This window comes from Propithecus coquereli, unplaced genomic scaffold (genome assembly GCF_000956105.1).
Source record: "Propithecus coquereli isolate 6110/MARCELLA unplaced genomic scaffold, Pcoq_1.0 Scaffold307, whole genome shotgun sequence".
In the NCBI taxonomy this organism is placed as follows: domain Eukaryota; kingdom Metazoa; phylum Chordata; class Mammalia; order Primates; family Indriidae; genus Propithecus; species Propithecus coquereli.
Genome location: NW_012148697.1, coordinates 2,991,955 through 3,010,806, shown reverse-complemented (window position 1 = coordinate 3,010,806; position 18,852 = coordinate 2,991,955). Strand labels below are relative to the sequence as shown.

General features: G+C 47.6%; 1 protein-coding gene across 1 annotated transcript in view; it reads right to left on the bottom strand.

The window, feature by feature from the left end:
* Positions 1-3,079: 3,079 nt before the first annotated feature.
* ERCC3 (excision repair cross-complementation group 3) overlaps positions 3,080-18,852 on the bottom strand; it is a 29,566-nt gene continuing 13,793 nt past the window's right edge. Inside the window, exons 10-15 of the mRNA XM_012649933.1 lie at positions 16,707-16,909; positions 11,723-11,819; positions 10,390-10,507; positions 6,892-7,010; positions 5,000-5,152; positions 3,080-3,504 (exon numbers count right to left, since the gene is read on the bottom strand). Of these exons, the coding sequence (XP_012505387.1) occupies positions 3,373-3,504; positions 5,000-5,152; positions 6,892-7,010; positions 10,390-10,507; positions 11,723-11,819; positions 16,707-16,909 (822 nt within the window). The 3' untranslated portion in view covers positions 3,080-3,372. The remainder of the gene's footprint in view (positions 3,505-4,999; positions 5,153-6,891; positions 7,011-10,389; positions 10,508-11,722; positions 11,820-16,706; positions 16,910-18,852) is intronic.

Genomic DNA, 18,852 nt, shown 5'->3' with positions numbered 1-18,852 from the left:
TCTGGAAAAACAGGGCAAGACAGGCAACAGGATTGGCCAGTTGAAATAACTTTGTTGGGCTGTAAGCTACCGACCGGGGTGGTCCCTAATTGTCAGACAGGTGGCACTGGGATGATTAAGACAGAGGACTGTTGCTTCCGGGGAGCAAGGGCAGAGAGAGGAGGTCTGGCTCTCGGTTGCTTGGTGAGGACATCAAAGGTTGCTTGGTGAGGACATCAAAGGCTGCTCCGGGCGGGCCCTTGCTACCTCTAAGCACTGGCTAGCCCCAGGAGTGGCAGTCTGTCACCAGCCAGAAAGGGTTTTAAGATGTCAAAATACATAATGTACAGACAATAAAAAATATAAATACAGTTTTCATTTGCAAACTATTTTTTAACTTCCCTTTGAATTTTTTTTTTTGAGACTATCACACAGTTTCTGTATTAGGATTCTCGAGGAAAACCAATACAGAACCAGTTAAGGTACACACACACAGAGGGAGAGATTATGAGGGGTTGGCTCACGTGATTATGGAGGCTGAGAAGTCTGCCATCTGGTGGCAGTGAGCTGCAGGCCCGGAAAGCTAGTAGTGTAATTTCGGTACAACCTGAAGGCCTGAGAACTGAGGGGGCCAGGGGTGTCAGTCCCAATCTGAGCCCAAAGGCCCCAGAATCACGAGTGCTGATGTGCAAGGGCAGGAGAAGGTGGATGTCCCAGCTCAAGCAGACAGAGCAAATCTGCACTTTCCTCGCTTTTTTATTCTATCTGGGCCCTTCACAGATTGGATGATGCCTCCCCACGGTGGTGAGGGTGACCTTTTTTCAGTCTACAGGTTCAAATGCTAGTCTCTCCTGGGAACACCCTCACAGACACCCAGAAATAATGCTTTACCAGCTATCTGGGCATCCCATGGCCCAGTCAAGTTGACACCTAAAATTAACCATCATATTTTCCAAATATATAAGGGTTTCCAGAGATTCTTCTTTTATTGATTTTTAACTTAATTCCATTATATAGCTTATATGGCCTGAATCCTTTTAAACTTATTGGACTTATAGGGCCTGGAATCTATTTTATCTCAGCAAGCGATCTGTGTGTACTGGAAAAGAATGCTCATTCTCCTGTTATCGGGTAGAGTGTTCTACAAATGTCAGTTAGGTTAAGTCAGTTGACATCACTGCTCAAGTCTTCTATGTCTTTATTGGTTTGGATCTCCTTATGCTAGAAATCTATAGAAAAATCTCCTAGAATGAGTGAGCTTAGCATGATCGCAGAATATTGATATGTAAAAATAGTTACATTTTTATATATTCGCAACAAATATTTCAAAATTTAGAGAATAAAAAGAAACTTTTTACATGGTATCAACTAAAAAATAAATCCGGACATAGTAAAGAGGGACTTTATTTGAAAGGATGATTGCAAAGGGCTGGGGCAGAGCGCCCTGCCGTAACAGGGGGAACTACTGAAACAAGCTGTGTGAGTGTCTGGAGGGCCAGGCAAAAGGGTTTTCTCTTACAGGGAGGAGTGGAGTGCAAAGAGGGTGACAGGAAGTGGGAGGAGTCCAGTCTATTCTCAGGTGGGGCTGGAGGCAGCAGGTGGGCCAAAGTCCAGGGGCCTGGGTGAGAAGAGAATCTTAACCAAAGTTTAGTTCACAAGCATGTGTTCCAGCGGATCAGTGGGACAAGCAGTTTAGCTAATCGTTTATGAAGTGACGAGGGGGTATCTGGGAGGTCTGTCTGGCCTCATCTTGGGTGCTCGAGGGGAGCGTTCGCGGTGCTGGGAAGGGGAAGGGTGGTTCTTTACAGTAAGCTATTTTCCAAAACACAAACAATGGGGGATTCCTTTAAACGTCTCTATTTTCTAGGATCGCAGAGCTCAGGTAAAATTCAACATAGTAAATTAGCAAGAAAGCAAGGCCAGAGGTGTGAAAACTCAGGAAGTGCTTGGTATCGTTGAGATCTCAAACATAAAAGTGTGTGTGACAGAGATCTCTGCAAATAATGTCTCATAATCAGGCTTGAACATCTGGGCGCCAGCCTGTCAGGGTCAAGTGACAGGCACGTTTGCAGGCCTTTGCGCGCATACCCCTGCACGTAGGCCTCAGGTCTGGCTGCGCAGGGCCCTCTCCTCCTAATGGGGACCCACTGCCACTTCCGGGGTTTGCACTGACAAACCTGGAGAGTGGCTAGCTCCCTGGTGGCACCAGCTGCCGACCAGACTAGGAGACTGTGTTTGCTCCCAAAAGGTCCGCTCAGACTAGTGGACTGCGGGGAGGTGGATCTTGCTCCCGGGGAAAGCGAAGTCTTCTCCGGTCCAGGTGTGCTGCAGCTGACGACGCAGAAAAAGGGAGGCCGCTGCTGAGCTGCGGGCTGGGCAGGGACTCGCCTCTACCTGGAGGCCTGGCGTAGCGCAGGGTGTCAGCCCCCCGCCAGGTGTGTGGGCTGTTTCCTGTTAGAATGAGCTGCTGCCTCAGAAGAGCAAGTTTTTCTGGCCAGCTGATGCCTCGCACGTGCCTGCCTTTCATGGAGCAACCTTGCCCTGCCCGTCTTTCCCTCAGCACCTGTCCTTTCATATCAGGAACATGACAGCAAAAGCCCAAGGCCATTTTTAAGAATATAGGAACTAGCCATTAAAGACGCAAGGGCAGAAAACTGCTCTTAGAAGAGGAACCCAGCTTCCCAGTAAGATCTAAATCATACTTTCGGGGAGAAATAAGAGATTGTTCGTCCGAGATGAACCATCAGGAGCTTACTTGGAGGGCGCACGTGCTGTGTCTGCCACGGCCACTGGAAAATCAGGCAGCCGTGGCCTCAGTCCGAATCTGCCGGGGCTAAGCGAACAGGGACCACTGCCAACTGCTCCGGCTCCTCCCTCTAGCCAGACCGCCCTCTCCACGCGTCCCCGGCACTTCCCCACCTATGCAGCTTCTATCCTGGGGTGTGTCCTCTCAGCAGCTCCTTGGGGGTGGGATCCACCTCCCGCCTCCGCCTGCCACAAGCAGGGCCCTGGTGGAGCTGGTCAGCCAGACACCCCTGCCCGCGACAAGGCACAAAGCACGTCCAGAACGAAAAGTGGTTAAATGCTCATTTTGGTTTATTCAGGAGAACATTAAGATAAATATGCCTTAAATATTACAAATTTTTCTATACAGGAATAACCCACTTCCCCATGAGTTTGAAAAGACCAAAGAAAACCTTGTCTGCCTTTTTTGTAAGCCCTGCATGGCCCATGAGGTGGAGGCAAGCCCTTGCTGCATTTTCTGCCAGAGTCGGCAGGTACTGAGCTCCGACCAGCCCGGCCCATGTCAGTGGAAAGACGACGTTACACTGCAAACCCCTTCCCGAAGCGGTGCCCGGCACGCCGGTCTTGCACTAAGCAACCATGTGGGCATCATTTCCTAAAGCGCTTGAAAAGCGGGTGCACGTGTTTAGCAGAAGCCTTGCTCCGAGACGAGTGGTACTCCATGTACACGGTGTCGTCAGCCCCGGACATGGAGCTCATGGTGCCAAAGCGCCGAGACGCCTGCAGGGGAGGGGGAGAACCAGTCCACTGTTAGTCTCCAAGGGGAAAAGAGACTCTTTTTATGACATTTATAATCACAATAAATTTTATGAAATTTATACAAATTTAATACACATTATTGTGTTTAAATAACACTTACTGATCATTTACTGTGTCTCAGGCACTGTTCCAAGCATTTTACATTTATTTACATGTATTATCTCATCTAATCCTCACAACTGCTCTACTCAATTTACAGAAGAGGAAACTGAGGCACAGAGAGATTAAGTAACTTGCCCTAGATCACACGACTCTGAAGGAGATGGGATTTGAACCCAGGCAACCTGACTTCAGACTCTCTGTTCTAAAACATAAGGCTACACTGCCTTGCTTAAATGACAGTTTCTGAACAGAATATTTTTAACAGAGAAGTCCCTTCAAATCTCCTGAGGTACCACCACAAGGCTTTGAATCGAGTCGAAAGCCAGAAAGCCCAGGGCCGAAGTCTTGGCTCCGCCTCTCACTGGGTGACCGTGGGCAGGTACTGAATGTCTGTGCCTCAATGACTTCATCTGCAAAAGACCCACCGCCTCTGCCCTGAGATGGGGCACGAACAGAAAGCGTGTGAGTTAAGGGTTTGACCCAGAGCCTGGCGCACCCCTGGTACCAGATTACACGCCAAATACGCAGCCAAGCACTGAAGCCGTGCCTTCACCAGCCTGGCCTCAGGGGACCCTCTGCTGTGAGGACCCGTCATCACCACAGGACCAGCGAGAACAGGAAGCTTCCCTGGGCTGCCCGGGAGAGCGCCCCACCTGGGGGACGAAGGCCTTGGGCTGCAGGGAGGGCGGCTCCTTCTGGCCTTGGCCCAGCTGCTGCTCTAACACCGCCTGAGCGTCAGAAGCACCTGACTGGAGTGCACTTTTCTCCTGAAGGGCCTGGTAGGAACTCTCCTACCGGGCTCTCATTAATTGTGGCATATTAACATCTGCCTGGCACATAGTAGGCACTCAATAAATATGTGCAAAATAAATGAAAGGCTGAGTATTTTCAGAGAACTCTTAAATCTTCTCCAAGTAAGTACTGAAGCTACCATAGAGTTGCTTCTCAGAGCCATCTTACGGCTGGAAGGCTCAGCTTTGTCACTGAGGAGGGGAAATGACTTGCCCAAGGCCCAAAGTGGCAGCCCTGTGCCTGTCGTGCTCCACCCTGGGCTCCAACATGAGGGCACTAACACATACTCGTGCCAGACTGCTCGGTGAGCGGAGCAGGAAGCCACTGAGAGCCACCGTGAGCGCAGCTAGGGGCAACAGTACACACGCAGGACGGGACACACACCAAAAGGGTAACGGAGCTGTTTCTACTCATCCCACCTCCACGTTTATGTGTGTTTTCCAAGTTTTTCAAAAAAATCCCACAGGCCCATACACACGCAGGACTATGTGCATAAACGTGTGTCTACAAGCGCTCTCCTCGGGAGCACTGCCGCCTGGAGCCTCCTCACCCACCCACTCACCTGACCGGATCTGGAGCCGAACTCCCCGGCGACCACCTCTTCCTCAGCGTCCAGGTCGGTGGCTGCCAGGACTTTCTGTAAGAGCTGCTGCTGCTCTTCTTTCGTCGAAAACGCCAACTCTTCCTCCTCCATGCCAGCAAGCTTTGTGATCACCTGCGAAGCCCAAACCAGCAAGGGTGTTCCCTCCTGTTCCCTCTGCCTTGGCCCTCCTCTGCCTTCTGGGTCCACTGCGCTGGCCCAGCCAGCCAGGGGGCTAACAAGGACAGCTCCTCTCTGGCATCCTGGAGACCAGCGCCAGGACCTGCCTTTAACAGGGAGCTTGACTAATGATCAAGAGACAGGGGAGGTTAAGGAATTCCAGAGAAATCTGCTTCCAGCACACGGCATCTAAATGATCCCGTATGGAAGATCAGCAGGAATCTTAGTGATTTTTAAAGACTCCTTTAGGTAGCTTTGCCATCTTGCACCAGGGAGAGGAAGGGACAACAGACTGAAAGGCCAAGGCTGCAGCCCTCTGGAAGGGCCCTGCAACCCGGCTGCACTCAGCACCCAGGGCTTCCAGTAAGTGTGAGCACTTAAAAAGACAGGACGTCGAGAATTTCCTGAAATTTTAAAAGAGAACAGCATGGTGGAGCCTGGGTGTTCATGACTATGGGGATAACTTACTGCAAGGCCTTCCTGTTCGCTGCAGAAAGCCTGGGTTGACTATGTGAGGGGAGAGCCCCTCCGATTCTCACATTGTGAATTCAAGGAAAGCTCCTCTAAGTAAGGATCTGACTGAGTCCTTCAGGTGGCCAGGGATCTGGAAAGACAGGGTACACGTGTCCTGGCCTGACCACTCCAGGGTCATGACTCTGGGAACTCTTAACTGCTGCTCTCGGCGGGCAGCGCTGACGATGCAGCTCCAACCGGCACAGACAACCAGGAGCTTTCAAAGAACGCAGAGCGGCTCTTTCTGACTTGGTGACTCTCATACCCTCATGGCACCCCGGGAAGCAGGAGGTGTGAGTGCCGCTGTCAGCACAGGCTTTACAGACAGGAAGGTCACAACACAAATCCTCTGAAAAAGTGGACTCAAAACCCAAAACCCAAACGTCCTGTCCTCTAGCCGAGCAAGAGAGGTCTGAAAAGTGTCACTGCCTCTGGCTAAAAGAGAAGAGGCCAGACAATCCTGTCCTCCTCAGGTTAAAAATGGGAACGCTCACCAATTCATAAAAAGACACAATTAAAAACGTATCTGACGAGGCAGCCTATGGTCTTTCACAGCCAGGGACCTGGAAACCTGTGTGTTTTGGTGATGGCCTTTTAGTGGATGATAAGGGGAATTTTCTTCCTTGCTTCTAGAACCCTCCACCCCCCCCCCCAACAAATAAAGCCCTTTGGGACACTAAATCCTGACATAAGCTTAGTATTTGCATCAACAGGAAAGAAAGCAAATGCCTCAGCCAATGAAAGTTAGCCTAAGCTTTAGAATTTCCCAAGTTATTTAAGCATCTGATCACAGAGCACACGGATGGCTCTGGCGTCTGTCTGGAAGGCACACTAAGGCCTGGAGCATACTGCTGACGAAAGGAAGAGCTGTCCCAGCCTTACCCCTGAGGAAGTAACCCCAAGGGGCTCAGTTCACACAGTGCTGACCCAGTGCCGGCCACAGTGCCTTGGCATCTCAGTCCTACCAGGCTAGCACATTTCCCACCAACAGCTGATGCTGCCCCCAGCAATCTGTGCAGAGACAAAGGGAGTTTGAGGCAATGCCTCTAATCCCCTAATGCTCTGTGCCAGCCTGAGGTTTGTCCCAGGCTGGTGCTGACAGTGGCCCCCACTTCTCCTGGAGGCTGGTACACCAAAAACACCTTGGTCCTAATCTGACCAGAGGCCAAATCGATATGTACCTTAAAGCTGTAACCTTGATCTACCAAGAATCTCTGCCGCTTGGTTGAGTAAGCCATTTCCTGTGTGTCCTGGGACACCAGCGAGTAGAAGAAGGCATTGTACTCCTCTGCAACCATCCCTGTGGGGAGAAGGTAAGAGAAGGCAGGAAAGAAGACAACATCAGACATTAGGATGCCAGGAGCTAAAGGTCCCAGGCTCAAAAGCAAGCACTGCAGTGGGAAAGCTCTGCAGTCAGGGGATGATCACCTGGACTTTGCACAGAACTGCATCAAAATAAAAGCCTTTTCTGCTTCCAAGGACACCATCAATAAACTGAAAAGGCAGTCCACAGCATTAGAAAATATTTGCAAAGCATTTATCTGATAAGGGACTTGTATCTAGATTATATAAAGAACTACTACAATTCAACAATAAGACAAATAACATAATTATAAAATGGACAAAAAATCTGAAAAGACACTTCACCAACGACAATATACAAATGGCCAATGAGCACATGAAAAGATGCACATTAATCATCAGGGAAATGCAAAATCAAAAGCACAATGAGATATCAGCCTCACCCCAACTAAGATGGCTAGAATCAAAATGACAGATCATTACACTTGTCAAGGACATGGAGAAACTGGAACCCTCACACACGGCAGTGAGAATGCACAATGGCACAGCTGCTTTGGAAAACCATCTGGCAATTTATCAAAATGTTAAACACAGAGTTACTATAATACCATATGACCAAGAGAAGTAAAAACATCCACACAAAAATCTGTACATGAATTTCATAGCAGCATTATTCTTAGAGCCAAAAAGTGAAAACAACCCAAATGTCTATCAGCAAATGAATGAATAAAATGTGCTATGTCCAGGCAGAATATTATCTGGCAATAAAAAAAATCATGAAGTACCATACATCCTAAAATGTGGATAATCCTTTTGAAAACATTATGCTAAGTGAAAAGAAGCCAGTCACAGAAGGCCCCAAATTGTATGATTCCATTTATATGAAATGTCTAGAAGAGGCCACGGAGATGAAAGTGGATCAGTGGCTGCCCAGGGCTGCAGGCTGGGAGCAAGGAGAAATGAGAAGCAACTGCTCACGGGTAAGAGTTTCTTTTTGAGGGTGATGAGAATATTCTCAACAGATTGTGGTGATGGCTGCACAACTTTGTGAATATACTAAAACCACCCAAGTGTATACTTTAAATGGATCAATTGTATGGTATATGAGTTATATCCCAATAAAATTGCTTAAAAAAAAAAAAGCTCAGAGAGAAAATTCTGGAACATGGAGAATTATAGTAGTCCCCTTATCCTCAGGGGGACACATTTTAAGACTCCCCAGTGGATACCTGAAAACCTTGGATAGTACTGAACTCTATATACACTATGATTTTTCCTATGGGTGCACACTTATGATAGTTTATTTTATTAATTAGGCACAGTAAGAGATTAATAGTAAAACAACAATTACAACAATGTGCTGTAATAAATGTTGTCACATGATATGGCCATAATTTTTACAATCTGAGGTGCATCAACAAGATTAGCATGAATTTCTTTTTCCTTCCTCACAATTTCACAGACAGATGATTTGTTCTGGCTCATTCCCAGAGCACACAGAGATGGAGGGGTCCCCATGGGGAATTGGGGGTCCCTGTGGCTACAGTGGGGGGCACAGAGATGGGGGGTCCCTGCAGGCACTGTGGGCATTGACGGGGCGTGCCCACAGGTGCAATGTGGGGTGTGGAGATGGGGTGTCTCCACCGGCATGGTGGGGGCCGTGGGGAAAAAAAAAGATTTGTTTTTACTACAGATATGAGCAACCTCAGCATACGTTTTTTTTCTTTTCTTAATGAGAACTTTTACTTTTTAACTTTAAGGAAGCACTTTATGGCTTCTCTCTGGCATATTGCTAGTATCTCCTCTTGCGCTTTGGGCCATAATGAAGTAAACGAACGGTTACTTGAACACGAGCTCTGCGATACCTCCACAGCGGATCCGATAACCATGCGGGCTAAGAGACTAACCAGTGGGCAATGTATACAACATGGAGACGCTGGACAAAGGAATAATTCATGTACTGGGTGCCCCTCAGAAGGGTGTACAATTTAAAACTTATGAATTATTTCTGGAATTTTCTATTTAATATTTTTGGACCATGGTTGACCCCGTCGGGGAACTGAAACTTTGGAAAGCAAAACCTTAAATAAGGGGGGACTTACTGTATCACAGAAACTAGGACAGAAAATATTGTAGCCTGAAAGACCCGATCCTTCAGGAATATCTGAATATTTTCACTTCACAGTAACAATGTCAGTAGATTAAGCTTCTGTATACTGCCTTTAAATCAACTGTTTCTTAGTCTTGTAAGAGCCCAGAGATACAAACAAGGGGCCAAATATCTTTTGTCAAACAGTATTCTGAGTAAGAAAGCATAATTCTAATCACAAAGGAGTTTCTAAATTAGAGTAAGGAATATATAATAAATCACTTTTATAATTGCTAGCAGATTATATTCCTGTTTATAAAAGCTATAGTTTCTCTAGTTTATAAACTCGATCCTCACAGGAGTCCTGGCAAGACAGGCCTGTCACCCCACTTTGGATAGGAAAACCAAGGCTCAGAGGGGCCAACAATTTGCCCAAGTCCATGCTATTTCTACTATCTGCCCTGTCTCCATTCTAAATACAATCAACAAACTGCCTCTGAAACGTATTTCAATACAGTATGACTTCAACGCATGCCCACTAATCTTGCCATTTTCAAACAGCCTGGTAGTCTAGACGCCCCCTAGGATAAGCAAATTCCCTGAGGACAGGGCCTGTGTCCTTGCTTCAGGATGTGGCCTGGTTCCAGTAAGAAGGAGGTGGCCATCTCTAGTAGCAATGTTAGTCCTTGCCATGCCCCACGCTGGGGGTCTGGGCCCTATCTGCAGCAGTTAGCAAGCACAGGCTGACAGACCTCCTCAGCAAAAGCCTTTGCAGCACTGCCTCTCACCTCCTCCTCCACGGAGCCTGCGATGCCCCGGCTGTGACTGCTGCCAGGGCAGCACTCTTCCCAGGTTGAGAGGGATGTGTCCACTCTGCGGCTGCCCATGCTGCTCCTACCAAACCCTCCCCTGCCTCAAAATCCAGGCAGCTTCCAGCTCCTCCACTTCTGCCGGTGGCGCCCCGCTCTCTCTCTTCTATGTCACACCATTAAGTGCTGCCTAGCCCTGGCTCCCTCTTAGTATCTACCAATGCAGCGGCTCCGGGCTCAGTGCAGGGCATATCCATGCGAGCTCCAGGCCCCTGCCAGGGAAAACACCCACGTTTATACCCAAGGCATGAGAAATAATGAAGGGCCCTGGGAATCCTGGCCTTTGCTCTGGGACTGACATCCTTTCAGGGTCTACTCAACCCCAGGGCACACTGGCAGCTCAACCCCTATGCTCTTTCTACCCAAACTGGTTCAAGAGGAGAGACCTCTTGCAGCCAAAAAGGAAAAGATGACTTTACCTTTTTTGGCTCGAAGCACCCGCCCTAGCCTCTGGGCCTCCTGCCGCCTGGAGCCACCATGGGATGAGATCTGGATGAGAACGTTCGCTTCTGGAAGATCAAATGACGTGTCACCTACCTACAGAAATGAAGCAGCTGTGAGTTTGGGAAGCTTTTTTGTTTTTTAAAAGAGATAGGTCTCGCTATGTTGCCCTGGCTGGCCTCAAACTCCTGGCTCAAGCGATCCTCCCGCTTCAGCCTCCTGAGTAGCTGGGACTATAGGCATGCACCACCATGCCTGGTGTCTCTTTTTATATATGAGACACAAAGAATTTAAATAAGCTCTGTAGATAATTTAGAATAACAATCACTCTCTTGTCCTCTCTGGAGCATGGTTCATCTGATGCAGGCAGAGGTAAAGCAATGGATCTCAGAAAGGCAACTCGGGGCCACTAAGACCTAGTGTGAGTTCTCCCAAAAGCCACCCGCTAGAACCACTACCACGTTTCGGTAATGCTCACAGTGCTGGGTGCCAGGAGCCCAGAGAGCAGAGGGTCCTTCAACATAGACTCACTCTGAGTAATTTATTCTTTTAGCTTCAGAAACACGTCTTCACAGAGCCATCCATAGTCCTATCTGGTGGCCACTGAGAATAGCAACACACATAGGACCACATGCCCCGGGAGGGCTGCTGCCCACACAGGAGTCTGACTGTAGGTGGACTCCTCAGCTCGGGGGCTCCAACCATCGAGGCTCTAGCCACGGACACGCCGGCTGGTGCTTACTTGCTTAGTCATGGTCACTTTGAAGGTAAATCTCACTTCTTTGGTGCTTTGGGTATTCTTAATCTGAATGACTGTGGGAAACTGTGGGGCCGTAGCTTCTGACTACAGATTAAAGCCATGGCCGAGCTGGGCCTGTTTGAGTCCATGTTGACGCTGGCCACCTACCATCAATCCACAGCAGGGGCAGGACAAAGGATGGGCGGTACACAGGATTCTCCAGCTCCGTAAAGAGAACCTCACCCGAATGCCTACTTTTGCCAGAGTAGGGAATGACCTCTCATTCCTTTTATAGAGGAGATACAACTTAAGTCTCCTATATTCCAAAAAGAGGTGGGAAAAACCTCAGTCAAGAAAAGAGCCTTTACAGATTATCTATGATGCATGAAAATCCTAAATCTGCATCTTCCACTACCCCAGAGACAGAATCTCTGCCCCTGGACATGTGGGAATGAAAACATACTCAGGAATTTCCTTCAACAAACATGAATCAGTGTATAGGAATCACAGTGTACCCCAGGCCCTCGGAGATACTAGGGGCCCCACCCCCACCCTGCATGCCACACACAAACCTTGGATATGAAGATGGTGTTGATTTTGGGATTGTGCTTGAAATTCTGAAGAATTTGCATCCTTTCTCCCTGGGACGTAGGCCCATATATATAGGGTCTAGAGAAGAATGAAGCTGTGTTAGAAAGACCACGGAATCACATCTCACTTATCCTGGAAGCACATCAGAGGGAAAAAGGAATTCGTGCAAGGTTCTCTCTCATAGAAAGCCCTGTGCATGCAGGAATATCAGAAGATCCACAGAAATAACTGGCTGCAGACTCACCACCTGCCAGTCTCCTCCCCCAACCCTCCCAGCCCTTCCCCATGAATTCTAGGTTCAGGCCTGCCCTTGTCTTCGGGATTCCCTCCTTCACTTTTTTTTTCTGTTGGGACTATGCTTTTTCCTGCTTCAACATCTCTTACTCAAAGCATGGAGTTCATACAAGGAGGTCCCCAGATTTCATGAAGCCCAGTGAGGGTGGCAAAAAAAACCCCACTGCTATGTCCAAACAAAAGGCTGGAAGCAACTGTCTCCCAATGAAACAGGCATGCTCCCAGAGATGAGCAAAAAGAAGAAAAGAGCCCTTCAGCCTTTCTTTTGTTGACCTCCCATAACACTAAGTTCAAAAAACTTCTTTTATTTCCAGCTCCCTGCCAAAGGCACAACCCTATCCAAGGACCTCACTGGTTACTGCCCCATGGTCCCTGCGAATGCCATACTCCTGTCTTCTGTCTTGAATGCTCTGGTGGATGGTTTCTGCAGCTCCCCAAGCATCATAAGGAGGACAAGCCACCAGGTACATGGGGCCTACTAATGCCGACACTAAGTTAAAACAAACAAAAAAAATCCATCCCTGCCAATATTCCTCAGCACTGTAAAAGGCAGGTTTCATGTTCCCCGATTCGCACCTGGGAACCGAGGGTCAGGAGCCCCGAGGGGTGGAACCCGGCCCCTTGGTGTCCAGGGCGGTATCCGTCGATGGCTCAGGATGCACTACTTTTGCCACTTCCCACAGCACTACCCCGTGCCGTGCTAGGAACAAGCGTGGGTGCCTCACAGAGCAAACCCCTGCTGTGGGGAAGCCAGGTGGGGCCAGGGACAACTGTACCCCACCCAGGCTGACAGCCTCTGGTCAGGCCAGCCACAGGCTGCCTCAGCTGGTATCAAGTGTCCAGGCCGTCAGACAATTTCATCATTTTCTACATGTGCTGTGCTGTGACAAAAGTTTAGGAAGCCCCCGACTCATCAGAACAGCCTATTTCTCAACATCCACATTTTTAGGTGATTCTTTTTCTCCTCTGCTATCATCAGGAAAAACTATTCACACAATGGTGAGCCCTTGGTTTCCCTCATAAAGGAGATGACACAAAGAGTAACCGTCCTCCCAGAAGAGAACCTAACGTTTACTGAATACCTACAAGATGCAGACACATAAGAATCCTCCGAGGTAGGTGGTGGTATCTCCACGTTCAGAGAGGTAAATGACATTCCCGAGGTCCCAGCTACTCCTCTTAGGCAGGCAGGCCTCCTTCCTCCTTCCTGCAGCAGGCAGGAGCTGGGACCCAAATCCAGTCTATCTGACTCCAAAGATGATGCTCTGCCCACCACCCGACACTGCCACGTAGCCTAACAGCTTCTCCTGCCAAGTGCTTCAGTGACACCCACTCCTTTTCCATTAAGGCTGGGAGAAGCCAGAAGCTCCGAGGCCCCACACACACCAGAGCATCACGGCTAAGGATGCAGCAATGCCCGGGATCCACAGGATCATTTCGAAAGCAAGAAAACGATACGGACTAAAGCACTTCGTACATTTGAAGGCCAAAGGTACCAAAAAAAAAAAAGGTATCAAGTACAAGCTGTAATTATCATTCTAGTCCACTGAGACAGCCACAGTCTGCTGCCCTTCATGGTGCCAGACTGGCTCAGTAGACAGTGCCAGGCAAATTAACATCCCTGCCCAAGCAGATGCTCGGAAGCCGCAGCCAAGCAACAAGCCCCAGGTGTGCTGCAAGTGTAGGTGGGGGAGGCCCTTGAGGGAGGCTCCAGGAAGAGTCTGGATGGAGCATGCAATGGGGCCGGGGTGGGTAGGAAGATGGCTGTTAAATATGACATGGTAAACACAGGCACTATCTCACTGCCCTACTCTAATTGACACTAATGTGACAGTAAAGGACACATGCCCACAAGGAGAACAGTAGAAGGAATAACAGCACATGAGAGAAGTAAGTAACATTTTGGAAGCTGAAAAGCAGAGGGATGCAGGCACAGTACCTGAGCCAATAGACTAGAGAAGGCAGAAGCCTAGGCCGACAGGAGGGACAGCCAATACAAAACAAGCCGATTTCCTATGCAGAACACCAAAGGGTTCAGGAACTAGTCACCAGTTGCCTTGGAAGGAGGGGTGGTGGGCAGGAGGGCTGACAGGAGGACTAGCAGAGAGAGTGGGAGGAGCAGTGAGACCCCTGCCTGGTAGCAGGCAGGCCTCCTTCACCCAGGCAGAGCACTGGTGACTTACTTTCCCAGTTCGGGATAGGAAGGGTTGCACTTGGGATGCCAGGCACAGCTGAGGACAAAGGCGAGACTGGAAGCGAAGCACGAACACTAAGACTCCACACCCTGCTTCCCGGCCCCACCACACGCAGCGCCCAGGAGACTGGAAAATTCCTCTCTGGAGAAACTGTTCAGCCCAAGAGAAAAGACCTAAAGATACTGGCATTTGGCAATCTCTTGACATAAATAGCCAGGTCTCTGCCCAGTCACTTGATGGTGAGGTCCACCAGTCAGCAAACTCACTAAGCTATAAAGAAAGGTCTGTCGGCTTTTTGGTGACTGACTCTTAATATAAGAAAATACAGCCAAGGATTACCAAATCTCCGAAGAAGGACTGTTAAGACAGGTAAAAACAATCAAAAGGAAAAAACCCAAACAAAAGATAGCATAGGGAACAGAAGGAAGCTTTAAAAGCTTTCATAGCCTCGGAGAAGGCATCGTATTCAGAAAACAGGAAGAGTTACCAAGAAAACTCTCAGAAATGAACAAGTTTCAAGAGAAGGGCAAGAAGATAAGGAGATTAAAAACTAGAAGAAAGGTGGACATGGTAGCAATCCTAGCACTTTGGGAGGCTGGAGCCCAGGAGTCTGAGGTTGTAGTGAGCTGTGATGATGCTACCATGCCACTGTACCAGCCCAGGCCACAGAGTGAGACCCTGTCTCAAAAAAAAATTTAATAAGAAAAAAGATAAGAAAATTGGAGAAGTTGTTCAGAAGATCTAACATCTTGACCCTGACAGCTTCCTGAGAGAAGGAAAACACACAACCACACATACAGCATACAGAGAGGAATCAAAGGGCATCAACTTGTGAGCAGCCTCACTGGAAGCTCCAATGTTAATCCTAAGGCCCAACTAATCTACTGATCAAATGTAAAGTCACCTGAAGATTTACAAACATTCAAAGTCTTAAAAACTTTCCCTCTCACATTCCTTCTCTCAGGAATCTAATGGAACATGTGCTCCATCAATATGAGCGAGCAAGAAAGTAGACTTGAGACTGGGAAATAGACGATCCAACAAAAGAAAGATGTCCAGGGAATCCACAGGGCGAGGCCTAGACAGCAAGCAGGCCAGAGCACAGTGGGAAGATGAAGTGCTAGTGGGGATTTCACTGGGGAAAGAGAGAAAAATGAACTGAGATTACCTGACTCTACTGAGTTTATGGTTACGTGAGGAATCTGGAGAGGAGAAATTATTAAATGTATAGAAAATCAAGCAAAAGCAATAAGTCAATTATTAACTCCAGGGAAAAGAAATATTTACAGAAAAGAAAATGAAATCATAGTACACTATATGGCTCTGCTGAACAATACTTTTACAGTCAAAACAATGTAGCACTGGATATTAATTTAATCCCCAACTTGTGCTATTACTGTATTGCAACTATGGTGGGAGAAGAAACAGAGGGATGGGGTAGAGAGTGGAGTATGTAAGAAAGCTAAGCCCTCAACTCCTGTAGTAGGAACAGGCAATTAATGATAATCAGGAACTTCCTACATAAACTGTTATTTAGAAATATGAAGGTAAACAGTAAAAAAGCATTGAAAGTGGCTGCCTTCAGGGAATGGGAATAGGAACTGTGTATAGGAAGACAGGAGCAGGTAATTGCTGTTTTTCATAATAATCTAAATGTTAACTTTGCTAAAGAAAAACTTTCTAAATTGAAAAAGAAGTATTATTTTAGAAATTTGAGAAATTTAATCTTTATATGCCTGTTTTCCCATCTATATAATGGGAATAATCTCACATGGCTAAGGTGAGAATAAATAAAACATACGTATAGTACGCCTAGCACAGAGATTGCCAAAGAGAAGCTGGTCTATAATCATTCTTCCCTTTCCACTCCCACAAAAAGAATTAAGACCTGGCTACACAGAGGACCTTGCCTTCTGTGACACTTACAGCACTTGGAAGTCCCACTTCACTACAGAAAGAAGCACAAGCCTCTTCCTCCTTACTTGGCAGAGAATTTACAAAAGCTAGGTTTAAACACAGATATCTGGGTGGGGCTGTGGGTTCATGAGGACACAGGGTGAGCACTTCCTGAAAAGCTCTTTCCTGGGATGCTGGCCCAGCCTACCTTGCCTTATTAGCCTCTGGACAATACGGTCTGGCCTGGTCTCCTTCCACAGTGCTCACTCAGCCTGAAACTCCAGATGCCAACTCCCACCCACCTTTGGAGCCCAGATCTTTGACAGGGCCCCACCCAGCTCAGTCCAACTCTCTGGCCCCTGCATTCTGAGATAAGGATGACCAGGCCTGCTTTTCTATATGCTCTGACTTCTGACTCCGACCACTTGCTTCTCAGTCTCGCTGGGTTCCTAGGCCCAGGGACATAGAATCAGACCTTTAAGTTCCTGAGAGCTTTAAGAAAAAAAACAGGCACTTTCTGCACCCTCAATGGGGAAGATAAATACTGGCCAGGAGGCAACTCCAAGTTTTTAATTCTTACTTGTTCAGCCGAATGGCATATTCCTTCAAGGCAAACACATTGTCAGCAAAGACAATAATCTTGTCATTCCTCCTCTCGTGAAACTTGATTAGAAACTGGCAAGCCCTGAATTTGTTGGGGTTCATGGTGTACAGCAAGATTCGTTTCTTGGTTTTGATTGCCACGTACTCCCGGTAAAACTCAGGGGACATTGGGCACCAAACCTGTGAAACAGTAAGAGTCAGGGGTCATTCTTAACACCATACAATTGAAAATTCTTGAAGCCCCTTCATTTGGCAGAATTAGCTTTAAAACAAAACCAAACCACTGGTATGTGCATTATATTTCACTGTAACTGTCAAACTGTAAATACACACATGCATACAACAAAACTAAACCAAACCAAACACTTAATGTTGAACACTCTCACATATTAATAATCACTTAAAGATTTTTAAATGCAATCATAACCAGAGAATTATTTTCACACCAGCTGCAAGTGAGGGAAAGCAAATTCTCAACTAGTGGTGCCAGTAATTCGTCCATTCAGACCACACACTAGTCAGCACTGCTACTAGGAACTGCCCCCTACACACACACACACACACACACACACACACACACACTCTCACTCTCTCTCTCTCTCTCTCTCTCTCTCTCTCTCTCTCTTTCTCTCTCTCTCTTCCCGGCAGGGCCAGGAGTGCTTCAGTTAGGTTCCTGGTGCCATCAGCATGTAGCCTTTCACTGCCAGGCTACCAGGCAGCGATGTGGTATGAGAAGCCTTCGTTCATCTGTATACCCTGAACCCCAATCCTCACCCACAAAAATCTACGACTGGTAAGCTCAGAGGCTAGTATAAAGAATCATCTCAAACTCAGGGGTATGGTAGGGTAAAGAATGGAAGACTACTGCACATTTATTCTAAATGATGCGAAAGCAACACTGGATGGAAGACATTAACAATCCAAGAAATTTCACAGACAAGCCCCCTGATGATCAGGCCCAGCCAGGCCTGCTGTCCCTACTGCCTCCTCAGGCAACTGGGAAGCATCTCTACCTTGGCCATGAGGGAGTGGCTACAACTCAGGCAGACATTCCACAGTATATTAATGGACCATCCGTTATTAAAGATCAACTGATCCATCTACCTCAACCCTCCAACACTATTTGTTTGTCTAAGTTTACTAATGATTATATAAAATAAGACTTTTGTGCATCCTAAAATCATCTCGAGTTCCAGTGAATAAAAAGCAGAAGAGCATGCCGCGGTTCTAGAACCAAGCTGCCTGCCTGAGCATGAATCCTGGCCCAGCCATTTACTGGTGTGACCTTCAACAAGTGACTAACCTCTCTATGCCTTGGTCTCCTCCTATAGAACCATGATGCTAACAAGGGGAGAGGTGACACAAAGGTGACAAGTAGAGCTGTTCTGACAGTGTGGGTACCCAGGGAGGCTTGCTGAAGGCCTGTCAGTGTGTGGGCTCTGACAAGTCATGGTCCCTGCTGTGCTCACTGCTGCTCCTCCCCCGACCACAGCAGCCCTGCCTCAGGGCTGCCGCCAGAGACCAACATGCCACACTCCCTCAAATCTTTGCTCAAATGGACCTCAGGGGGCCTTTTCTGACCACTCCATTTAAAATCCCACTCCCAATTTAGTCTGAAGATACACTTCAAGCAACACAAACACACACAAGGTGATTCACTGCAGACTTGTTTATAATTGAAAACTGTTGGACATCTAAATGCACAAACACAAGAGGGAGGTTGTATAAACTATGTCATGGCCACACAATGGCATACACTGCAGCTGTAAAGAAGAGTCAGAAAGACCTCTATGAAATGCTATGATTTCCAAGATTTGTTGTTAAGTGAAAAAAGCAAAGTGCACAAGAGTGTCTACAGTATGCTTGCTACCTTTTGTGTAGGAAAGAAGAGGAAATGAGAAAATGCCCACCATCTGCCCATTTGTGCAAAAGAAATACAGGAAGAATCAACAGAAATGATGAGAGTGTGGCTCAGAGGGGAGTGGTAGGAGGGTGGGGAAGAGGGATGCTCCTCGAAGTAGACTTTTCTATGGTTCAGAACCACATCACGATGAACATAAAATATCAACAAGGATGGAAATGGGTGGCAGAACAAAAATGGAATAAAAATAAAAACAAATGAA